The following is a 25717-nucleotide window of genomic DNA, read 5'->3' as shown; positions in this document are numbered from 1 at the left end:
CGAAAGGATAGATTTTGCCCCTTAGAATGCAGCAAAACGCAATGTTAAAAACTAAAATTGAATTCAATTTTTTCTTTTTTTCCTCTTCCTTTTGGAATTTAAAATGATGGTGAAAAGAGTCGTGTATTTTACGATTTATTCCAAATTTGCTCTTTGTACGTTATTCTCAAAATAAATGAATGAAGCTCACATGATAAACCTGTCTCCAGCTCGTTTATTCACTAATTACAACATTTAAATTTGGTTAAATATCTATATCACTTACCCTTTGGTATCATTTTTATTATACGTAAACGTACCCCACTCGATGCAAGTTTACGCAACCAACTTGGACTTAAAAAACATTTTTTTTACTGTTAAAAACACAAGCTGAGCAACAACTGAATATACAAATTTTGACTTCATTAGTGCTTTATAAAACTACAATGTCTAAATTTCCTAGGTTCAAACATAAAAATTAGAAAATTCATTGAAAAAAATCCTCGTAAACGTGCCCCGGTTTACCCTAATCGAAAAGTAAAAAATAAAGTGATTTTCCAGTTTTATTCTTTTATATAAATATGTACCAATCACTGGATCACAAGGTGTCATACACTGGTGTATCAGGTGCCAATTACAGGTGATTTTGGAAACTTTTTATACATATATTTTTATAAAAATATCTATTCAAATATTTTTGCTTTTAGTGAGCTATATAGATGAATCGATGTTCATTCTTTGATACAAAAATATTTGCAAGTGAATTTTTTTTTTTCTAAGTAATGGAAGCACAGGTAGGTTTAAGGACAAACTCTTAAAATACCAATTACCGGAGTCGTTACCCTTACCCTAGTACGTATTATCATATTTTTCACTTAAGTTTTACAAGATGAATCTTAGTTTTGTTTATTCTTTTTATCGAGTTTAGCAAGGTGAATCTCAGTTTTCATATTTTTATCTTAGAATTTTTTTTAAATGTTTTGTTCTACGTTGTGCAATGTTTGTATAAGTTTCATTTATTTTATCAAGTTTAACAAGATAAATCTCAGTTTCAATATTTCTCACTTAAATTTCTTTTTTCTACGATTTTTTACTTCCTTTTGCAAAAAAGGAAGTATTGTATTCGCGAAAAAATTTTCACTCAAAAATCGGCCTTAATTTCTATTTTGCTCACCTCCAAATGAATGTTGGGGTTTTTAAGACTCGATCACACGTGGATATATGCCTAGAAACGTATAGACCCCCGAAATATCAATTTTGACGATCCCCGTGATAATTACAACGAGTTTTCTCATGACGTCAGTATATACGTATGTATGTGCGTATGTATGTATGTGTGTATGTACCTCGCATAACTCAAAAACGGTATGTCCTAGAAAGTTTCAATTTGATACGTAGACTCCTAGTGGGGTCTAGTTGAGGACCTTCCGTTTTGGTTGCATTCGGATGTTTCTAAGGAGGTCTTTTGCCCTTTTTGAGAGGAAATCATTGCTAATTTCGATGTAAACTCAAGTGGTGTTATAATTTGGCGGACACTTGGCGATATATCGCCAGTTTTTTGGTCGTCAAGCTTTGTCGCCAATTTGGCGACAAATTTGGAGATTTTTTTTTTTTTTTTTTGAATCTGATTTCGATTTGGCCACTGTCGGTGATATTTAGAGAGTAAACTATTGAATCACTTTAAAATTGCCAATAATGGGAAAAAGACAATAAATAGAAGTAAAAGGAAGTCATGTGATGCACACATCAGCTCGTTTGTTTTTGTTATGTATGCCAAATTTTATCATCTCGTGAAAATACTTTTATGTTTTTCGGGTAAATTTTACTTTACGAATATTAGTTTTTAGTAGAGATGTACCGAGTACTCGGTAAATGTTCGGTACTCGGCCTTCGCGGCCAATTTGCCGAGTACTCGATACTCGGCCAATACCGAATAGTTCTAAAAAATTGAATATTGTTCAAGACAGATTTTACAATTGATAAAAAGTACAAGCATATAATATACTGCAACCATTTGCAATTGCTACATTCATAAAATAAGACTGTATTCTATGTAGAGGTTGAAAAAAATATATATAACACTTATAAAATCTAATCAGAGTAAAAGTTAACCATGGATGTGTATCTGGGTGCAACTACTTTTTCTGTATCACATATTAGTGTAGGACAACTTCAACTTACCCTTAGTCAGGAACATTCTAAGTGATCCTTAAGATGAATAGTCATAGACTTATAACAAAAAACCCTTTCAATCATATCGCAGTGTATTCCTAATCATTTGAAAGCTTAGATTGTGAATTTTTAAAACCTTGGTTTTTCCGATTCAAATTTTTGGCTTAATGATAACAATACAGAGAAGCAAAATTCAGTCATTTTTTAAGAGTAAAAAAAAGGTTATGACTTTGGGTAAAGAAATACTTACGGGGGAAATGCTATTAAAATATTTTAATAATCGAAATTATTGCATAAAATGTGAGATTAAGGATTTAAAGACATCCGACAAAAGTCAGATTATTTTGTCGGATGTCTTTACAGTCATGAGCACACATTTTATGCACTGAAAAAGACGTTCCTTGTAACGCAGAAACACGTGATTGCAGTGTTCCAGCACATTTGTGCCTTTAAGATTGTTTTATTTGCATTAAAAATTATTTACGTTTGTCGGACTAGAACTGTAATAGATTGATACAACTTGTTTTATTTCCAACTTGATTAATCATAACTTTTATTTATTTGTTTATTGTTAATTTTTAAAATAACTTTTTTGTAAAATTTTTGACACATAATAAATTTTTAAATTATGCGTAATTAAATTTCACCTGGAATTTTGTTTTAAAATCTTTTTTCTGGCCGTGGAGGCCTATACTACTACTCCAATGAGTTCAAAATTCATCACATGTCTATCGGTAGTTCTTCTTAAAACATAATTAGTAGGGTCTGGTGGGGTAAAGTGGTCATAAAATCGTAGGTTTTCAACTTATGTGAATAATACATACAATAAATTCTTTAAACATTCAAACTTTTTTTGTTTTTATTTTACATTGCATTACTAGAGAACACAGTACACTGAGTTTTAGGAAAATAAATATTGATTTAAGTAGTTTTATAACACTTTCTTTTCCCTAAGTGTTTATGACCACTTTACCCCATAGGGTGGGGGAAAGTGGTCATAGCATGGGATAAAGTGGTCATAGTTAAAAATAGATGCAAAACCATTATGAACAACCCTAATATTTGTATATTTCTGTTATTTTTATAATTACAAGTATATGCACAAGCACATGTGTGTATACACGAGTATATACGTGTCGTGTGTAAACATTAGTAAACACGTTCATATATGAGTAGGTACATGTATGCATCAAATACATGCGTGCACGTGCCTACTCAAGTATATACGTGTATACACTAGTATATAAGCATGTATACGTGATTACCTACAGGAGTGTATACGTGTCTACACGAGTATATACGTGTCACGTGTATGTACGGGTATATACGCGAGTAAACGAACATCATATTCGTGTATGCACTTGTATCTCGAGTACATACGTGCATACCTGAGTATATACCTGTACAGTAGATGCATACACGCATATATAAGTGTACATACACACATATACGAGTATACACGAGTTAAATCGTGGATACATCCAGTGCGTGTTTGTACGTGTCTACTCACACACACACACACACACACACACACACACACACACACACATATATATATATATATATATATATATATATATATATATATATATATATATATATATATATATATATATATATATATATATATATATATATATATATATATATATATATATATATATGAAGCACGAGTATATACGTATGTAATTGTGCAAACACGATTATATACCTGTATAGACGTATATACGTACATTTACGTGCATACATCAGTACATGTATGTATACACTAGTTTTTAAGCTTATATACATGTATACCTACTGAATGAATCCAAGCTCTTGGGTAAAAATCTAAGGAGTGTGAGAGGGGAGAATAAGAAGCAAAGAATTATAAGGAACTTAAGTTAGCTGACGCGCTACATGCACACAAAGCCAGAAACTGATGAATGCAAACAAATCGCAATTTTGTTACACAAAGATGATTTTACCCAACATTTTAGTTTTTAAGAAATATTTAGAGTAATTGTTAAAAGTTACGGCCTGTAGTCGCAACAAAGGCGCAGCGACAGATGGAACTTTTTCAAAAGTCTCGTTATTACAACAGAGAGTGCTTTGTGATTGCGACGCACATGTATTATAGTTGCAGATCACAAATTTCATCAATCGCATTAAAAATTTCTTTAAACCTAAAATGTTGTGTAAAATTTTCTGTGTGTGATATAAATTTGTGACCTGTTTTGCATCTATCAGTTTCTGGCTTTGCGTGCATGTAGTGCGTCAGCATTGTGTTTGTGACCATATGTTCATTATGATTCTTGCTTCTTATCCTCTCCTCTAACACGTTTTAATAATTTGCCCAAAAGTTTAAACTCACCCTGTTTACTTGTATATCATATGCTTGTATGCAAGTGTCTACTCGAGTACGTACGCGTATATTCGTGTCTACCTGAGTATATAAGTGTTATATATATATATATATATATATATATATACGAGTATAAGTGAGTATATACGTGTATAGTCGAATGCATATCTGTATAGATTAAAAATACTTGCAGATACCCATATACGTATTTATTGGTGCATTTATGTGAATACGTCTATATACGGGCCTACACGAGTATATGCGTATGAATATACTTGTATATTTAACCCCGTTTACTGTAAAAACAATACATATTAAGTGAAATTAAAATTTAATTTATATCTGCCTTATACTTAACGATTAAGTGATATTAGAAGAACAATATTCGTTTAAGCCTAATGTTATGACCACTTTACCCCATCTTACTTAAATTGTTCTAAAAAATTATCTAAAAGAGATTCAGCTAACTGCTAATGAGTAAGAGTTCTTTAGACATGTAGGAAGCTTCCTGTGCAGTCAATCTGTTCATAATTCTAACAAACAAAATTTCCCAAGGAAGTTAAAAGAGGTGTTTGGATTTAAAAACTTTTCATATTCACACAAAATATTACCAAATAAAATTTTGCCAGTTGTAAAATTTTGTATTCAAAATGTAGTTTCTAACTGCCCTACTCTATAATAAAATTTTCACATTCATTCGAACATTTATTTCCAAGCTATAGCCATTCATTTGACGAATGACCACTTTACCCCACTGACCACTTTCCCCCACCAGACCCTACTCGGTAACTCGGTACTTGGTCGAGTAGTGAAAGACCGAGTACTCGGTACTCGTCTACTCGGCCAAAGTGCTACTCGGTACGTCTCTAGTTTTTAAGACATATAGTCTCCAGTTTTTTTTCACATTAAGTTTCGCTATGTGAGTCTTAAGTTTATTATTTCTTGCTTTTGTACGTTTTGCAAAGTTTTACAATATGAATTTAAGTTTTGACCTTTTGGATTTAGAAATGTTTAAATTTTTATTCTAATGTGTTTCTATGGAAGTTTAAGTTTTTTCACTTTGTGGTTAGAAGGTTAACTTCACTAAGTTTCAACCTAAGTTTAACTTTAACGAAACTGAGATTTGATATTTTAGAAGTTTTTATAAAAAAAAATATTTCTAAGTTTTGCTATTTGAGTATAAGTTACAATATTTTTTCATGCGTACTTTAGAAATTTTTCCTACGTTTTGTAGATAACTTCAGTTTTTATCTCTATTTTGAGTTAGAAGTCTTAAGTTTTGAGCCATGTTAGTCAAAGATTTATCATTTCGTGATTATTGAATTCTTATTTCTTAGTTAAGTTTTACTTTATAAATCTTAATTTTGATCTCTTGGACTTAAAATTTTTTACATTTTTGTTATAAGTTTACTTATGTAAGTTTAAGTTTTATTATTTTCTGATTAGAGTTTTTACATTTCTTGCTAAGTTTAGCTTCATCAAACTTAGTTTAATACTTTAGACAAGTGATCTGTAAAAATTCTACCGTGTTTTTTAGGGATGCACGGATAAGCAAATTGACCGATTACCGATTACTGATTAATCGTCTGTTGCTAAATGATCATAATAATTATTGTTATTTTAGTAATTTGTCCATCTTTAACATACGAAACATTTCCATCGAAACATAATATATAATTATACATTCATAGTAGTGTCATGTGAATATCAGCTGTGGGGGTTATTTTGTAATATTTCATTTAGCTTTACGCAATTTCCAAACTATTTCTTTTGTTTTTACTCTGTACACTTTCATGTTACTGTAAAAGCATTTATTTCTGAAAACCTTTAATTTGCGTTATTATTTAAACCTCATGAAGTAAACTTTTTCAACTTTAGGTTCGGTTAATATAAAATTTGCTAAATTTTCAGCTCGCGAAATCACCGATACCTTCATTTTCGCGAAATTTACGACTTAGCAGAAAATTACATTTATTTATTGTTAATAAATGTACTCATCATAGTTTCTTGTTGAAGGTATACTTCAAGAAAATTTGTTTTGGAAAATATTCTTTCTGCAGATTAATCGGCGAAATTTGGCCGATTATAAATAATCGGTAAAGTGACCGATTATGTCGATTAATCGCTACTGCCGATTAATCGACACATCTCTAGAATTTTCTAACAAAGTTGAAAGAAATGTTTTTCTTTTTATTTTTTATTTTTTTTATTTAAATTCTTACTATTACTTTTCATATTGATTGTTATTTTCAATTAGATTTGAAGTAATGTGCAAAATTACTTTCAAAATAATTTAAAGTTTTTTTCCCTAATATTAATATTTGAACATTATTATGGTAGTTTCCTTATTTGTCATCAGGAGGCGCAGGGTGGAAACTAGAACTAAAAGGTTGCTACCTTTAACTGTATTATAGTAGTTCCGTTATTCGATTCGGCTACTGTCCCTTATTTGAGAGGGGCTACTGCGTCAATTTGTTCCTGTTGGAAATTTATAGACACTTTTGCTTTCAGTTCAAACGTGCAGTCTGAAGGTATACTTATTGTTATCTAAACCGCAATTCTTGTGGATTCTTTTTTTGAGTACTATAAAAGAGTCTTTGCATCAAATTTCATTCAAAAGATATACCATACCTCTCTGACTTCCAAGTTTGCACCAATCAAATACGTCCCTCTTGCACAACCACGGCTTGCTGCCAGATAAGACAGATAAAAGTGTCAACCTGGTTCAGAGAAAAGATAATAATGTTTATCCAACTAAAAGAACCGTTATTTTTCATAGTGGATTTAAATTTGAAGGCACAATAGTTTTGAACAGCGCGGCGGATGTTTGAAAATATTTAGCTTTTCGTTAGGTTATTGAAATGTTGAAATAAGACTTGGGAATGTCTCTTCAGAAGGTCAGATATTAGCCTGAAAAATGGAGTACCGCTAATATAATAGAAATCCCTTCTTAAGCAAAGGATCTAAATCTTCGTTGAAGCAAAATCGAATGTAAGAGCTCTTTTGGGTGGGAGAGAAGAACTGACATATTTCTAACTTCGTTGTGTGTTGTTTTTCCATACCAAGCAAAAAACATTGATTAGTAAGTACCTAGTTGTTTCTGCAAAATATTTGATCATTCTATTTTCTTATGAAATTATAGATAAAAATGTATATTTTTATTACTTAAACCATAGTGCCATTGTTCATACATGTATTTTTCCTTCTTTTGAGTGTTGCGTAGATTTTCACTTTTGAACTTTTAACTTATTTAGACTGAAGTTTAAAATTCTACAGACAACTGCTTTTTACAATTAATTTCATCTTTGAAAATTGAAAAAAAAATCATATCTATCAAACTTTTGGGGACTTTGGTAACCTAAAACCTCAAAAAAAAAACAATTTTTCAGTTTTTATATATTCAAAATATTCAAATCAAGAGCTTTCAAATGACACCGAATTCATATTAATATTTAGATGGAAAGTAACTCAGTTTTAGTATTAATAGGGCAGAAATGTATTAAAACGTACGCACGATTTTGCATTCAAACGCGATTTTCTCAAAAAAGTCTATTTTAAAAATTCATGTTCCTCTTACTTGAAAACTGTTTTAAATATATTACTTTGAAATTCACATCACATTTTACTTATATGTTCATAATTATACTGAAGTGAAATTCTTGCTTTATGATTCGCACCTTTTTCCAAACAGCTGTTTTTGTGGTCAAAAACTGTCCTTTTTTTTCAATTAAAAAGTGACTATTGGTTAACATTTAATAAATGATGAAATAAAAAATAATTGCCTTAAAATATCATTTAAGTAGACTCTAAGATATATCTTGTAAGGGTCATTCTTCAAAGAGTGTAACTTTTCTGTCACACACCTTTTACAGAAAAAACTTTAAGGAACAATTCATTTAACAATGCTTTTTAATTTCATCAAAAATATATCTATTTTAACCTGACAACAATTTTTTAGTAATAATTTTTATTTTAACATATTTTTGGTTCACAACGTGTGAGTCACACCTCCGTGGCATGTCACACACCTGAAGTGACTGTTTATGTTGCTTAAAATCTTATTTAATTAAAAGTATATACTTATTTATTTATTATTCCTTTCACAAGTGTCTCAAATGCTAATTGTGTAAGTATATTTAGTTCTTTAGTATTGTGTTTCAGTTCGTTTTAGTAGGATAAGTTATCATGTCACTCAATAAATTATCACCTCCGTTACCTTAACACAAAGCGCAATTTCTCATTAACACGTGGCAGTAATGACATCACATTTTATTTTCCTTGATACAAGGGAGCTCCTTTGTTTATTTTTGACCATAAAGAAGTTGTGAGATTTTTGTTGGAAAACAAGAAGATAGATTTTGTTTGGAAAAAACCAAGTGCGGTTATTGTGAACTTTCACCTCCGTGAATTTTGAGGATATAAATTAATGTAAAAAAAAGAAGTGAACATGTTTTCATATGTTTAGCATGTGCAGATTGTAGCAACGAAGAAAAATAAAATTTTTCCCTGAAAAATGTATCCCTTAGGCCTATATTAATGGAAAATTCCTCACATTCGTGACAGTTCTTATCAATGTCATTATTTCTGGGAAGAGAATAAATGTTGGAGGGGAAATACGTCAATATTAGGCATTCTAACAAAATTATAAATTGCCAGTATATTTCGTAAATTTACTAAATACTATTTTTAACACACATCTGAACTAAAAGGATAGCTAGGAATTAAGAGAGCTTAATATTAGATTCCCACTTATCATTAAAATAACTCATTTTTTTGCACAATTAACAAAATTACTACTTTGATATTAAATTGACCTCGATATTTAAACAATAAAAGTTTATTTATTTATTTATTTTTAATTTATTTCCGTGAACAAGGCATTTTTTAAATTTTTTTTTATTCACGAGTAAAATAATTGGATCTTAGCTGGGCCATTGTGTATGGTTACTTCTAGTAAGTAACACTTCTATGTAAGAGTGAAAAAAAAAACGAAAACAAAGGGTTTTGAAATTGAAAAATATTTGCGTTCAAAAGTTACGCTTTCTGGAGAAGGACCCGTAAACGCTAAAAATTTTAAGTTTCTAGCATAAGAACTTTTTAGAAAAAAAAAACATAAAGTTTAGCAATTTAACATGACTTATATATAAGGTACCGACTATCCTTCACCTTTTAATTTTATTTAAAACAATAAAATAATTTTGAATCAAAAGCGAAAATTCTTAGCATTTCAATGATTTGTACTTAGCAAATGTCAGAACTGTTACTGTTTAATAATCTGTAGATTATTGTTCTTAGAAATATTATATCAGCTTTAGTAATGATGAAGATGGTAAAAAGTTCGAAATTTGTCATATTTATTATTTATTTTACGATACTGAGCATAAAAGTAATTTAGTAATATGTATGCTTTTATTTATACTGATACCAATAGTGATGTAACCCTAAGAGTAAAACGTTTACCACAGCAAATTTACATCTTACAGGCTCAGCACAAATTTGCAAAAGATACTATGCAAATACAATTTACGTTACAATTGCATCCAGGGCATAATTTGCATGGGAGCTCACGGGAGCACAGCTCCTGCACTACTTTTCAGGTTTACGTAAATTTGAACATGTGAGACTGTTCAAATTTAGCATTCAAATTCATTTCAAATTAGTTCTGAGCTGGCCACGGCCAGTGGCCCATAGCTAGTGTTTGCCGCCCGGGGCGGCTCCTCAACTTACCGCCCTTTTGCTGTGAAATTTTCTCCGTGGCCCCCGCGGGGAAAAAAATTCCCTTCCTCTTCTTCCCAACTGAGATTTTTTTTAAAAAATTTCATTTAAAAGACGGGATGTATAGCTACCATTGCTAAAGTTCTCAAACTTCTAACTCAAAGATGTAGACGGAATTATCATTGAAAACATCAAAAAATGCCCCATACTAAAAGTTAGACCATTTTACGGTATATTTTTATATTTGTGAATCGAGAGCAAGAATGTTATTAATAAAAATCGTAATGCACTACTACTCCATAGTCTTAGCACAGAAAACTAATGAGATCGATTTATTAATTTCTTTTTACGTTAAACAAGTTGCTGCGAATGTTTTTTTTTTTTTTTTTGAGCAATCACGGTTTCTTATTGTTCTCATTTGACATTTTTTGATGTTACGGTTCATTTTCCAGCTTGGACCAGGGACCTCTGCAGCACCACCGCCCGCCATCCTCAAGGCGTGGCTGTCCCCCGGTCTTGAGCTATCCGCTTCTCCTGGTCGGAGGCATCCATGTCCTACACACACGCATGCTCACACACATACAAACACACGACTTCACACACATACACTACGCACACGCCTACGTGCATACACACAAGTCTACGTACACACACACACACACACATAACTATGCACACGTAACCGCTCAGGAGGGGGGCAGGCTTGGGGGGGGGGACAGGAGCCGTTTCTAGAAAGAATAACTCCAATGAGTAGGTCTTGTCGTGATTGCGAAAAACATAATTTGAATTCAAAATTTCAGAATCCAAATTAATTTTTTTTTTTTTCAAATCTATGTAGATGATTATTCAGACCTTTTTTTTTAATTTCAATTCTATATTTTGATTTTTTTTTTTTTTTGCATCAATTAAAAAATTAACATGTGACTGCTCTTCTTTTATAATTTATCACGTGTAACAGTTGTAATTTTAATTCTATTTATTTAAAAATGGAATTAAAATTGTTAGGAACTAGGTTTAGGTATTGGAGTTTAGGATTAATCCACTGGAGTTAGGATTACAATTTCAACTATCAAAATATAACCAAAAAACAGGCAATGACTTCGTTCGAATGTAGAAGCAATTTTCACCCATCATACCCTGACGGCCGAATTTATAATAATAATAATAATAATAATAATAATAATAATAATAATAATAATAATAATAATAATAATAATAATAATAATAGATGTCAAAGCATTTTAACAAATAGTAGAATATAGTTGATTGTAAGTTTAAAGTAGGGAATAATATTTTCCTTACTTTTTACTGAATTGAAATAAATTTTTTTCAGTTCGAAACTAAATAATTTGTTCGTTTGGCAAAAAAGAATTTGTACTGTCAAACAAATGACTAAGAGAAATGCCTTAAAATAAGAAAAAAGGTGATAAAACATTAATCGTTTAGTTCTAGATGGTCTGAGATTTCAACATTTACTAATATTTGTAGGAACAGGGCCGATCCTAGCAGGTGTGCAGCGTGTGCACCGCACAAGGGCGGCCAAAATAAGGGGCGGTCGCAGGCCGCATCATATAATTATTTTAATCAAGCAAAATTCCTGCAGAATTTCTCACAAGATAACTTATAATAAGTCAAATAAATATGCTGAATTTTAAATGTTCAATTATCAAAGTAAGTGCCAATTTCCCGACAGCATAGCATAGTTTAAGAAAAATAGATTGTTAGGAAACATTGTGTTGGTTCATTGTCCATTAATATCTACTCTTTACACACATGCTTCATTTGGTTGCAAAATTTGGGACAGAACTGGTAATCAGGCATGGATACAGGGGAGGGGAGATGAGGGAAGTGGCCCCCTCCTGAAGCATGAAAGGGTGTCTTCTAAAAGGAGCACTCAAGGCCCAGGGCGGCCACTAATGTTTACCCCTCAAGCTTTTATAGACATAAACAATGAAGACATATAGACATATTTTGTATATTACAGTCGAGCCCGCTTAATGGAATATCGGATAACAGAATATCCCGCTTAATGTAATAAAATTCCAATGTACTACACCGTTGATTGTGTTATGTTTATCCCGGGATAATGGAATATCCCACTTAATAGAGTAATTTTTTCCTGGCAAATTGCCTATTCCATTAAATGGGCTCGACTGTATATTTTAAAAAATTATACTGATTAGATACTGTCGCACGCATTTCAAACAACAAATTCTGTTTCCAACAATCGCGGATGCGTGGAGAGACAGTGGAAAATTGCGACTCCCCTGAGAGTCAAACATATATGAATAACGAACTAAAATTTTGTAATTTTCCCCCTTTAGAGCATTTTTTTCGAATTAAAATCACGAATGAACTGCCCAGTTTCAGATCAGGGCTCTTGCCCCGAGTATTAAATTTAAACGTAGCTCCAAAACGAAGATCCAAAAGGATGCCATGACGTCCTTGACAAGACTAAAGGCGGCTTAAAATGGCGTTTTAGGACTTTAATTTCGGAAAATTTTGCTGTTTGAACCACCGATCTTAAGGACCCAATTAAATCTCTGATTCACCCCTTCCACCTTAACTTAATCAAACAAGGCCTGAAAATGTTGGCTTTAAAATCCAAAATGTGTTTTCAGAGGACAGCCCTTCTTAATGTCATCAAAATTTGCTTAATGACATTTTTCGTATTCTTTTTCGAAATTTTTGCGATGGAGGGCATCGAAATCCATTCCCTAACATTGCTACCAAAGATAGTCGCAAATAGCGTCTTTAGAGAGCCCCCTAATCCCACCACCTCAGTTTGAAATTGACTTCAGTTTCAAAAACCAGTTCGTGAGGGCACACTGAACCCCCGCCCGCTCTTTGTCCCATCGTTATCAAACAATGCGTAAAATACGATTTTCTAAAAAACTCTGGAGGAGAACTGCCTGGCTTATGTAACTTTTCACAGCGCTAGGGCATATACCCATCAATCGTCGAAGTGAGATGGACAAAAGTCTATAGTTGGTTTTTTCAGATATTGATATCGAAAAAAATCCGAAAGACCCGCCGAAGCTTCCCAGTTTTGTTAACGTCACCAAAGATAGCATAAAATTGCGCTTTTAGAAATATCCACTTGGGAGCCCCCAAACCCTTCCTTTCCAAAAATAGCCTAATATGGATTTTAGTTACGAAAAATATTTTGGTTCGGAATATTTTCACGTTTTTCCTAGTGTTTTCAAATATAGCCAAAAATGTGTTTTTGAAACAATAGTGCCGAGAAATTACCGGAGGAAAGCCGCCAAATCCCCTACCGTCACCAAAGACAGCCTAAATTTGCGTTTTAAACTTCAATTTCGAAAACTTTCGATAGGAGATGGTTGAATCTCCCTCACTCTAGCAACGTCAAAAAGATAACCCAAAACTATACTTGTTTAAAACTTCAGTTTCGGATTATTTTCGGGAAGAGCGCCGATCTTTCCTAAGCTGCGGTCACAAAAAATAGCTTCGAATTAATTTCAATTTTGAAAGAATTTTAGGAGAGAACTCCAACATTACTTTTCCCCTGAAGTCTCGAAAAAGTTCCTAAAATTGCGATATTTGACGTCAATTTCGAAAATTTCTCCATGCACCTTGAATATACCCGACTCTTTTCTCTCCTTGCAACCAAATACAACCAAAGATTACTAAAACTATTTTTCGTACGCCAATTTCGATAATTTTCTGGGAGCAATCCCCCCTCCCCCGATTCCCCCTCCTCTGTCCTTTCTCTGATGTCACCGAAGACAGACTATAAAATGCGTTTTTACGACTAGTAAATTTTGGTATCTATTACTTTCTTCAAAGATATAAATTGTACCTAAGGAGTTTCTTACTATAAAACTTTTCTTCCTTTTTATGAGTTCATCATTCTCATTTTATTTTTTATTTGTAAATTAGAACTTGATATAGAAATTTGAAGAAATATTTATATGGACGTAAAAATTAGTCAAAATATGCAAATTACTCGAGGAGCGGCACATTAGTTCTTTGCACACTGGCGGCCGACACCCTAGGATCGGCCCTGCATATGAAAAAAAGAATTGGTTTCGTGAAATTTTTCGATGCTCAAATTTTGATGGATTTACACGTTTTAAATTGTGCTGGACCCACTTTGACCATTTTCAGAAAATATCTGTCTCTCTGTGCAAGAAGTAAATATTTTGTCAATAAATGGGGGAAATTATGGGAAAATGCCTCCTAAAAAAATGGCACAGTTGCTCACATGTTAACACTCCAACTACTTCAATATCTTAGTTACTAAAATGTTTTCTGAAGAAAAAAACAATAATGAGAAAATGACCAATTGTAAAACTTTTCTGTTTCATCGGTTGATAAACATTGATTCGCTGAAACAAGTGATAGAGTTTTGGTTCTCTTTACGAATTTATGAGTGTGGGAGAGAAAACTTACCCTGTTAAACATAAAAATTTATTTGACTGAAGTCACGTTCCAAATTATACATTCCTCACTTATGTTAACAGTAATTTCTCTTGATACCCTCTCAATATAATCTTTGTACAAAGAAAATGTCAAACTTAATTTTCTTAATTTACTCCTTTATTTTTTAGCTGCAGAATTCTTTTGTTTTCGAAAATAAAATTTGAGCGATAATAGTGGAGTATGAAATAAATCATATTATGTAGTGGAAAAACAAAACGAATGTTGTATTTCCCTACAAATTAATACGGACTTTTCTCATTTGAGCTGGTTGTTCTTTACGTAGCGTAATTTTAAGGAAAAGAATGCAGAAGTTCGCATGTAAATCTACTTATTTACATTTATTCTTAATAAACGCAAAGGTGAAATTAAAGTATTTAGTAGTGAACTAGTTAATGTTTAATTTATATAATTTTTTCAATCTTCTTTTTCAGCAGGACAAAATTTAGCGTCAGCGGTTTTACCACATTCCTGCTAGCAGGGGTGCCCACCTAAGGGGGGGGGGGGTCATGGCGCAGACTGCGCCATTGAACTTTTTTTGGGGGCTTGTTTTGAGGGGTATTTTTTTACTTTTTAGGGGGGCTTTGCTTTGGGGGGGTGTTACGATATTTAGGGGGTGCTCCGTCATTCTTGGGGGGAGGGGCAACCCTGCTGCTAGTATCAAGACACATTTGTTGCAAACAAACGCGAATCTTACGATGCAGTTCTAATAATTAGGTATTAATTAGATAGACCTATCCTAATCAATAACTTACATACTGTAAATTACTTTTTAAACGTGCCTTACTTTTTAAATTTATAAAATCTCTTCAGTCAGAAAAACGAAAAAACTGAAGTTTTTTCGATAAAACAAAATTATCAATAGTTTCACATATAAAATAACCATAACTTTAAAAATTGCCATAGCAATATTATACGTTAAAATGAATGAAATACCAATGTGCACAAAAAATTAAATTACTGCAGACACGTATTCCGGTGTTACAAGGAACACCCTTTTTCAATGCAAAGAAGTATGGGATTTTTGGGATGAAAAGTCATCCGATGACCTTTCCGAGGATGACTTTTCATCCAAAATCTCATACTTCTTTGCATTGGAAACGGTGTTCCTTGTAACAACAAAACACGTGTCTGCAGTAATTTAATTTTTGTGCATCACAACGTTGGTATTTCATTCATTTAATTTTCAAGCGCAAAGGTAATTTATTCGTTAATATTATACGTGATTGGCGGCCTGCCTTCATGATACAACACAAACAATGTCATTCTTAAAGACTCTTGAATTATTTCTAATCTTACTTTAATCTTTCTTTAAAAATACAATTTTCAATGAGACGAGCGTGAAATCACCGAAGACTGCTATGGGCAGGTAAACGGCAGTATCTTCAGAAATGAGTTTTCGAAACCATGAAGAAATGTGTATTGGATCCAATTCTAACAATCGGGAACCGTAGGAATTAAACGTTTTCTTTTGCGCTTTTTTTTTCCCCAACCAAATAAGCAGGCTTGTGTAAAAAACTGTGCAGTAACTGCTCTTTACCTGCCCTCGGCAGAATAGATAAGCCATTTTATTATTTGGCTATTCTTTCTTCCATAAACTTGTTTACAAATCTAAATACACGATTGAAGACAATGTTTCAAAATTGGAACCAAATATTCAGAAAATTGGTATTTTGAAAAACAGATGCATTCAACAAAAGAAACACAGTAATGATAACAAATAATTTTTTGTTTTATTTCCTTTTCTATACTTTCCCATGATATTCAGAAAAAATTGAAATATTTTGAAATTTTGTATGTGTTCTGTCCCCGCGAGAATCATTTCCTTATGAGGTGCGGCCCCTGGGTAGGAAAAGGCTGAGCAACTACTGGCTTAAACTGTAAACCCGTTAACTCCAAAAATTGCCAAAAATCTTTTGTTTTTTTATTTTTTAACTTAACTATTATTTAAAGCTTGCATCAGTAAAAAATATCTTTGCATTTAACATGCATATACACTCATTTATTAAAGTACGTTAAATAAAAACGTAAGCAAGAGACTAAAAAACGTGTTTATGTTTGTTACTCGAACCAACTACTCGCCTCTTGAACTTCTAACTTTGATCTTAAAAATCTAAAGTGAAAAATTTACCTTCTTTAAGAGTTTCACTTGTTTGTCGACTTTACTGTTGATAAAATCTCACTGATATTATTTCTTTGGTGAGTTTCGATATTCAGGGATATTATCTATGTAGCTAGATAGCTTTGACCGCATGTCGCTTTTCTGAAGAGATATTGTGCGCAGTTTTATTTTAGTGAATCTACAGATAAGTAGGTAAATAACATCTTTATTTTAGAATCTCTATTCTGATGATTTGTGGTCTGATTGTCCTCAGCATTTATGATTCATTCAGTAGTTATTGTTAAAAAAAAAAAAAAATGTTTTACACATTTAATTAATTTTCACAGTTCAGGCAGAGCTTATGTGACCAAAGTGAAATAATTTTTTTTTTCCTCTTTTAATGAGCATTGATTTTTAAGAAATGATATGCTTAGTAGGTGTATTTAATTGGATTTTAACAATTTATTTAAACTGAACTGCCGAGAGCATTTATGCTTATGAAAGTTTTGGCATTACACCTGGGCGATTTTTAATCGATCATTTTTAAATCGATTCATCAGTTGTCTGATATCGCGAGGCAGTGATGAATCGATTAAGCACTGACTTCATTTTTAGAACATGGAATTTGCTTCTTAATTACTATGTTCGACAAAATATGCTTTTTTTTTATCTCCTCCTGTGATGTTTCAATTAGAAAAATCACAGAATAAAAAAAGTCGCTGATACGCGGTGAATTTGAAAACTACATTTAACAGTCTAAAAATTGAAGACAGTTTTCTACACCTAAATAAAACTGAATGAAATTTTATTTCTCTAGCAACATTTAATATAATGCAGCGCTTAACATTTTATTTTTTCTTGGTAGGTTTTCTGACATGCCTTCCATACAGAAACTGCTGCAAATACTTCGAAGTTTGATGGAAGATGAACCACCACAGCGCAGTACAAGACGGAACAGGAGGTCTGATTCCAGTAGGAACAGTTTCCGGAATCGGCAAGCTGTTGCTTTAGTCATCACCTTCAGAGATCTGTTTGCTAATGGAGGCTTGAATTTGATTCTGGACGATATCGATGCCAGCCGACGTCCTCCAAAAAAGAACAGAGCCAATTCTCGCTCTACGAGCGTAGTTTTACCGAATACCTCTAATGAAGTGTCTATTGTCCCAGCAGTTTCAAGTACAAGGATTTTGAATCTTACCTCTGATGACCAAACAAGACTGCCATCTTTGAGGTGCACCATGGATGATGAAATTACACCTCTTCTGATGGAGGAGTCACAGCCTCCAGTTAACTGGTGCTCCAACCCAAAGCCAACGATTCCATTGCCATTAGTTCCTATGAATCAGCTACAAAGGTTTTCTTTCAGTGAGAGATGGAATAGGGAACAAACTGATTTCACCGTTTCCTTGTTTCCCAATGACGAAAAGAAAACTGTAAACACTCTCAGGAAAGTGCTGAAATGGTCTCCGAGGAAACAGAATTCTGCGTCCTTTGCTGTTACTGTGCCAAAAGAGGAAGAATACAAAGCTGTAGCTGTGGTTCAGAATGCTGTAAATCGCGTAAAAGAAGAGCAGGAACGTAAAAAGAAACGAAAATTTTTTCGCTTTACTTTCTGCTAGCATTCAGTACTATTCGTCCTTCAAAAACTTTCATTATCTGTGAGCGTTGATAGTACATATGCATAGCTTTTCAGTCACTCATACACAAAATAGGTCTAAGTTATGTATTTTCCATTATTATCTTAAATGATATTAAACAATTGTGCTCGGGGCCGTTGTCAAAAGGTGGGAGGAGACAAGGGGTTACACTCCCCTCCCGTGTTTTAAAATGGGGCCTCCAATTTAATTTTTTTGATGCGTAAAAAAAAAAGAGAGAAAACCTTTGCAGTATTATAAAATTGAAATAGTAATAATAATTGAAAAAAAAAATGAAAAAAAGTGACAATTTTTTTTTTCTGCAAAGCAAAAAATAAAAATAAAAAAGTGCAATCTGAACATTATTAAGGAACATCCAGGACTCTGCATTATAACTTATCTAACTGAAGGCCACCGAAATGTACGCTTCAGACCCTTTTTTTGAACGGAAGAAAAGTGTTCAGTGGATGGTCCAGCTTCAGTTTAATTTTTAAAACAAATGATTCGATACATAAATATAAGGGCTTCCTAGGGACCACCGACCTATTTTTTTTTTTCTTTTTTTTTTTTTCTTTTTTGGTTAAAAATATCACAATGAAAATCACAGTTAAGTAGAGAAAAATGCATGGCCACTGAAATATATATTAAATCAGGGGTGCTCCACTACCCCATAAGAGCAATGGCGCACCCCTCCTAAATATCACGACGAAAAGCAAGAGCCCCTCCTAAAAAAGTGAAACATACCCCTCAAAACACCCCCCGCCCTAAAAAAATTCAATAATGAAGTCTGCGCCATGACCCCTCCCATTCCTAGGTGGGCACTCCTGTTTAAATAGAGAAATGATTAAAACTACTGTTAGCGAAATTCAAAATACTGCAAAGTAAGTGCTTTAAATAGTCACCGCAGTAGTTCTAAGTGTTTGAATGTAAAAAAAGAAGTAAATCAAAACTTTATCAAGCAACTCAGGAGACATGATATTTAAAACAAAATCAAGTGAAAAAAGGAAAAAAAAGAAAAAAAAATCCACCAGGGTATCACTATAAAGTACCACGGCATCAGTAAGAAATGTTAAAAGTTTTTTATTGGGGGGGGGGGGGCTGCAAACACATATATTTCAAACAAATAAAAATATCACGCTGAAAATTGAAAAGGTCACTATAAGAAGTACAAAACACTCAAATGGTTTTGGAGGAAAAAAAAAGGGGGGGGGGGAGGGTTTTCTACAACATTTTTATGAATAATTTAATCCAGTGGTACTCAATATTTTTCCAACAAAAGTGCCGCCATTGTAAAACGATCCTCGCGAATCAGAATAGAACACAAATAAAACTACCCAATATTTAAAAATTTCATAAAGAGCAACCTCAGCTGCTCCTAGATTACCTCAAAAACTTTTTGTTTGCTTCTTGTTTTTTGAATTTCAAACGCTCGAGTTACGCTCGAATATGTTCAAAGTCAAGTTTATGTAGTAATGTTAAATTTTGTGGGTATATATTTTTACTTATTCACTACAGTTTTAGCTGTCCCAACCAGCTCCAGATTCCTCTTGTATTAACCACGTATGGGGAGCTCAAATAGAGGCGGAGAGCAAAAAAGGTCGAGAACCCCCTGGTATAAATGTCGTGTTTTAAAAAATTAGCCTCGAAATTTTTTCCGGGGGAGCGTCCCTCACCCTCTTTCCCCAACAGCATCAAAGATAATTTCAAATGTCGTTATAGGGGCTTACATTTTGAAAAAGTTCCCAGGGGAGCGCTTCTGAGGATTCTTTCCTCTAATATCGTTGATAATAGACTAAAAATTATAGTTTTAGAGCTTCAATGTCTAAAAATTTTCGGTCCTCTTAACTCTAACAAGGATTTTAAGACTTCAGTTGAGAAAAACTTTTTATGTAGGCCCTCAAATCCCCCCTCACAGCATCCCCGTAGATCGTATAAAACTGCGTTTTTTACAGCTACAATTTCCGAAATATTTAAAGGGATAAAAGAATTTCAAAAATATTTATTTCAGGAAGTGGGAACCCCCTCTCTCATACATAATTCGCAACTCCAGCGCTCGAATACGCTACCTTGCGGTGATTTACAAAACTGCCGAAAAAAACTAAAACATTGCCACATTGCGCTCCACGTGTGTCTGTTGACGTAAACACAGGCAGTTTGTTCTGAGTATTTATTAACGCAATCGATGTGTCTTAGATTGCTTTCAGCTACAGAAATTGTTTCGTCCCTTAGTAGTATTCTCCAGCTTCTCAAAATAATGTTAGTTTTCCTTATTTCCTTCTAAAACGTGAGTTGATTGAGGTTTCGCCAAATTTGTTTAGGGTTATAGTTTTAGTATTGTGCGAGCTAAGTACCCTTGGCGAGATTCCGCATTTTCGTTAAACCATTTTTATTTTTTATCATGAGTGTAATAAAATGGTGGAAAGATTACAGAATTCGATAAGTAAAAAGAAATAATGGTAGATCAATTAAAAAGAAAACTACCACCATATATCCGTGAGAATTTTGTTGATGATTTGCATAGCATGACATAATTAAATCATAACTCAGAAAATTAGAAACATTCGAAACAGAAAAATTTTAAATTAACCGATTCGGGAATTTGAGAAAAATAGCTCAGCTACAAATGCAAAACAATAAGCGCTAGCCAAGCAAGGCAAAGAAGTATCATCTTCTTTTGATAATAATTCGTAATGTCATATTAAATTTTCTAGCATTAATTGTTATTCTTGTCAGGCCACAATTATTATTTAGTTTTATCAAGAATTGATAAATATCGAATTCAACATCGTGGAACTGGCTGCTTTGAACTACGAACTACGTAATTTGCATTAATTTCTAACGTTTAGTGATGCTTCTTGAATTCTTATTTCTTTCTACGTGAGCCAGAATATCAAAAAGACTTTGGAAATTAATTCAAAAAGAATAAAGCGAAAAAATCATGCATACGAACAAAGTTTACTAGGCTTATTAGCATTTTCTTCGTTACCACGTGCGTTTGTTTTACCTTTTTCGTCCGCCATTAGAAAGTGGCTACAGTGCCCCCTATAGTTCGTTGGAGTTGCGAATATTATAACCTACACCTGCGTTTTTGAACTTTCAATTTGGAAAAATGGCTGGAAAGTGCTGCCGACCTCTAACATTATCAGGACCCGCCTGGGTCCCCTTTTTTAACATTTCTTTTTAGAAAAATGGACGGTATAGAAACTCCAAACATTATAAAAAGGTCAGTCTTAATGCATTTATAAGACAACAAGTTCGAAAAAATTCCGGGGGAGAGTCCCCGGACCCCCTCCCCTCCCTATCTCGGAGTAAATATTATTTCTGTAGAAAAATAGGTACATATTGTGTCAATGCTTAGATCTAGTAATGACTCCCTCTTAAAAAAAAGACGCTGAACCCATTCCTTTTCTGAGTATTTAATATGGTGTTTGAAATGGGCAGCCAATTTGATACCCCCCCCCCCCCCCCCACTCCCTATGAACGGACCTACGGTTTGAGGTAAGAAAAATTTCTGAAACTTCTTGGATGTCAATAAAAAGCACCGAATTGGCCAGCAATAAGGCACATAAGCACATATAGGGCGTACGGTTCAATTTAATTTCATAAGTTATGAAAAGTAAGTTGTAGAATTTCAAATATTTACTCTCAAAAATAATTAATAAATTGAAAAGATTACTGAAATCGTTTACATTTTTTTTTCATAAAGTGTTTGAACGGAAATGAACGCATAATATAATTGTCGGTGTTTCAGGGGGTAGGGGGTCATGACCCCCACAAAAATGCCTCTTAATCCGCCCCCCCCCCCCACACACACATACTTTTTAGATATCACTACGACCCTAATTGAGCTTATTACTTTAGAAAGTATTATAATTATAAAGTCAGTTGGACAAATGTAAAACGGAGTAGATGGAAGCAAACTCGACTACCACTAGGGACTGCAATGCTGGACCAAAAATTCAGTACTAGTATTTGGTATTTTTGAAACGTGATACCGGAATACCGGTATTTGAAATTTTTCTCAAAAAATACTTGAAAACATATTGTTTTGTCGCCATATTTCATAATTTTGTTCAAAAATTACATTATTTATGAAAACGTACTGCGAACAAATATGAAATGAAGGAACAAATGTCATAACAAAAAATAAATAATAGTAAAAAACATGATACAACTTTGAATTGTCTCTAAGCCTGGAACTCATTTTAGTGCTCAACTTCCCTACAGTTGAAAATACTCTTTCTGAATTCACGCAGGTCGATGGTACTGTTAACAACGCGCAGTACACCTCCTGTAATTGTGTAAAAGTCCATCTTTAAATCATTCGGTCTCTTGCGTGTTATTTTTGGAAAGTCCTTTTGTGTGTGTGTGTTTCTTTTATATTGTGTGCATCATTATTATTTTCTTTTAATTTATAGCAAGTCGTTTTTTTTTTTTTTTTTTTTTTGAGAGGTGATACTTTTCCAATATTAACATCATTTTCTCTTGAGCAGGAAGGGTTTGTGTTTGCTTTTTATTAGCCCTTTGGTTTTGAATTTACGACAAACTTCACTAAATTTGATCTTGTTAGTTTCTCTTATTCGTTTTCGTATTATGGTTATGTAAATATATGAAAATATATTTCAATTTATTATGCTTTACCTCTATGCAAATCTTCAAGGCACTATATAATTTTTAAATATTATCTTGCCAAGTATAAAGCCAAATAGCGAGACAGCGAACAAACCTATACTGGTGACAACAAATTACCATTTGTTATGATAACAAGAAAATGTTTTTGTCAAAATATAATACAGTTGAGACAAATAATTAAAAAAGAAACCATAAAATATTACTTCAATTGATGGTTGGAATTAATTTTTTTGTAGGACAAATGCATTCAAAATTACACTCGAAATTAACTTTCACAAAAGGGAAAGTGAATGATCACGGAAATGGAAAAAATTAAAACATGGCGTACAAAGGCGCAGGAAAATGCGATTCACCTGACCATCTAGTAACGACAATATCATTTTGAAATCTTTCCACTACTTTTGTTTAATGATATTCTAATAGTTCGTGCTTTTGAAACCAAACAATTACACCAATAGATTGATTTTGGTTCTATATCATGGAAAAAGAAATGTACATTTAAAATATAAGTAGAAAGAAAATACCAGTTAGTCAACTATCATGGAATAAATTTTCATAAAAATCGGGTAAATTTTTAATTTTGGACTTTTGACCAGGATTTTCAGTCAAATACTCCACTGTGCGGCGCCACAGTGGAGTATTTGACTGAAAATCCAGGGCCAAAAACTAGTTTGAAATTTTCACTCTTCTGAAGGCGGACACCCCTTGTGTGCGTTTGTTGCGCTGTACGGCGAAGCTATCCCACTTATAGACACAAAACTTAGTATACAAGTTGTCTGAAATGTCTGATGTTACAATTTGAAACTCGATTTTTAAAATTTGAATTAGAAAATGAAATATTTAATATTTTATCCACGTTTAGACTTTTTGCATGTTTACGACCGTAAAAACGATCCTAGTAAACGTAGAAAAAAAACCCAATGCATCACTGGATAGGAAAAATAATTTTCTTCAAGATTATGGTTTGTTTGATGTTCTAACGTAATAACCGAATTTCTAAGAATTTACAAAGGGAACTTTTTCGACTTTTTTCAATTATTCAATCAATGTAAACTAAAATTCTTGCATCCATATTTCTATAATGTTATGGCTCTGAAACTTTTTAAGGAAATAATTATCTTACCTTCATTTACAGCGAAAACGGTGAAATGTTCTTTCACTGATTTATAATGAATTTTTTTTCAATGAGTTGAAATAAAAATTTTCAATAATTTTCGCTCGATCCGAAATCTATGCCATTTGCCAAAATGCTTAGACAAGTGATAATAAACATGTTCGATGCGAATGGCTGTTTTCCTTTGAAGATATGTAATTAAATGCACTGTTCGGGGGGAGAAAAAAAAGCAAAAAGCGGTTAAAAAATCCTAGTATTCTGTACAAAACACTAATTTGAAACCAAAAAAAATAATCAATTTTATTCTTTTCGTTTGGTTTCAATCATTAAAACCCTGAGTTAATCATGCACAAAAAGAATTAAAGACAAGGGTTTCGGGGTTGAACCTTTTTTCCATTAAAAAATAAATAAATAAATAAATGAACTAGGATATTATAACTGTAAAAACACTCGAAAATGGATATTCAAAAGCTCTTTGTTTTTGAATTGTATATATTGTACTCGTACCTTGGGTCGATTCTTAGTTTGACAATGTGTTCGCTAAAAATTGTACGAACAAACTTGGAACTTAAATTTTTATATAACTTTTAATTTCCAAATAGAGGATTGAAAATCTTTTATATAATTTATTGTATCGTTTGTGAAAAAAAAAAAAAAAAAGTAAAATCTGTGACCTACTTCCCCCAATTAATTCTAATTTGAATTCCGAAACTTTGAATTCAAATTATGTTTTTCGCAATCACGAGTTGCGACAAGACCCTACTGATTAGAGTTATTGTTTCAAGTTTTTCTTTATTTTTTTCACTAAAAGAAAATACTTTGAAACGAAACGTAATAATTAAGCTGCTCCTATCCCAGGATTTTCCGGCGAGTGAGTGAATTTAAACGATAATAAAAAAGATAAATTATAAAATCATTTCAATTTGTTTCTGACAAAATTAAAACATTTCCAAATAGAGGATTGAAAATCTTTTATATAATTTATTGTATCGTTTGTGAAAAAAAAAAAAAAAAGTAAAATCTGTGACCCTACTTCCCCCAATTAATTCTAATTTGAATTCCGAAACTTTGAATTCAAATTATGTTTTTTCGCAATCACGAGTTGCGACAAGACCCTACTGATTAGAGTTATTGTTTCTAGAAACGGCCTCCCCCCCCCCTAAGGTCCCTCCTCCTGGGTGGTTACGTGTGTATAGTTGTGTGTGTAGGCTTACGTGTGAGCACGTAGGCGTGTGTATGTGTGTAAAGGCGTGCGTACGTAGGGGAGTGTATATGACCATGCATGGACGCCACCGCCCAGCAAAAGTGGATTCCGGTGGACAGTGCTCAGGACCAGCCGCGCCGCCGCCGGTGTACGGTGGTGCTGCAGCCCTGGTCCAAGCTGAAAAGGGAACCGTAACGTCAAGGACAGTCAAATGAAAGCAATAAGCAATCGTGATTACGCAAAAAAAAAAAAAAAAAACTGTGATAGCCTTTCTTCTACCTCCCCCCTACCTTTCGATAAAGGAGCGATTGTTAAACAGAGGCCGAATGAAAAAAAGTAGATCGCTTTTTACAAAAGATTCAAGCAGTTGGGCATTAAG

At 33.0% G+C, this 25717-nt stretch overlaps 2 protein-coding genes across 2 annotated transcripts in view; both read left to right on the top strand.

The window, feature by feature from the left end:
- Positions 1 to 25717, top strand: part of LOC129235300 (serine/threonine-protein kinase 40-like) — an 89396-nt gene that overhangs the window by 9884 nt on the left and 53795 nt on the right. The window lies entirely within an intron of this gene.
- Positions 7331 to 19432, top strand: LOC129216448 (uncharacterized). Its single transcript, XM_054850662.1, has 2 exons — positions 7331 to 7577; positions 17620 to 19432. Exon 2 carries the CDS (start codon positions 17630 to 17632, stop codon positions 18371 to 18373), a length of 744 nt encoding a protein of 247 aa, XP_054706637.1. The 5' UTR covers positions 7331 to 7577; positions 17620 to 17629; the 3' UTR covers positions 18374 to 19432.

The sequence above is a fragment of the Uloborus diversus genome, chromosome 2 (assembly GCF_026930045.1).
Source record: "Uloborus diversus isolate 005 chromosome 2, Udiv.v.3.1, whole genome shotgun sequence".
NCBI classification, from domain to species: Eukaryota; Metazoa; Arthropoda; class Arachnida; order Araneae; family Uloboridae; genus Uloborus; species Uloborus diversus.
The sequence above is the reverse complement of the archived record's forward strand: the minus strand, read 5'-3'. Positions and strand labels throughout refer to the sequence as shown.

Coding starts and splice junctions, on each gene's coding strand:
- LOC129216448 (XM_054850662.1), top strand. CDS start 17,630: ATGCCTTCCATACAGAAACTGCTGCAAATACTTCGAAGTTTGATGGAA.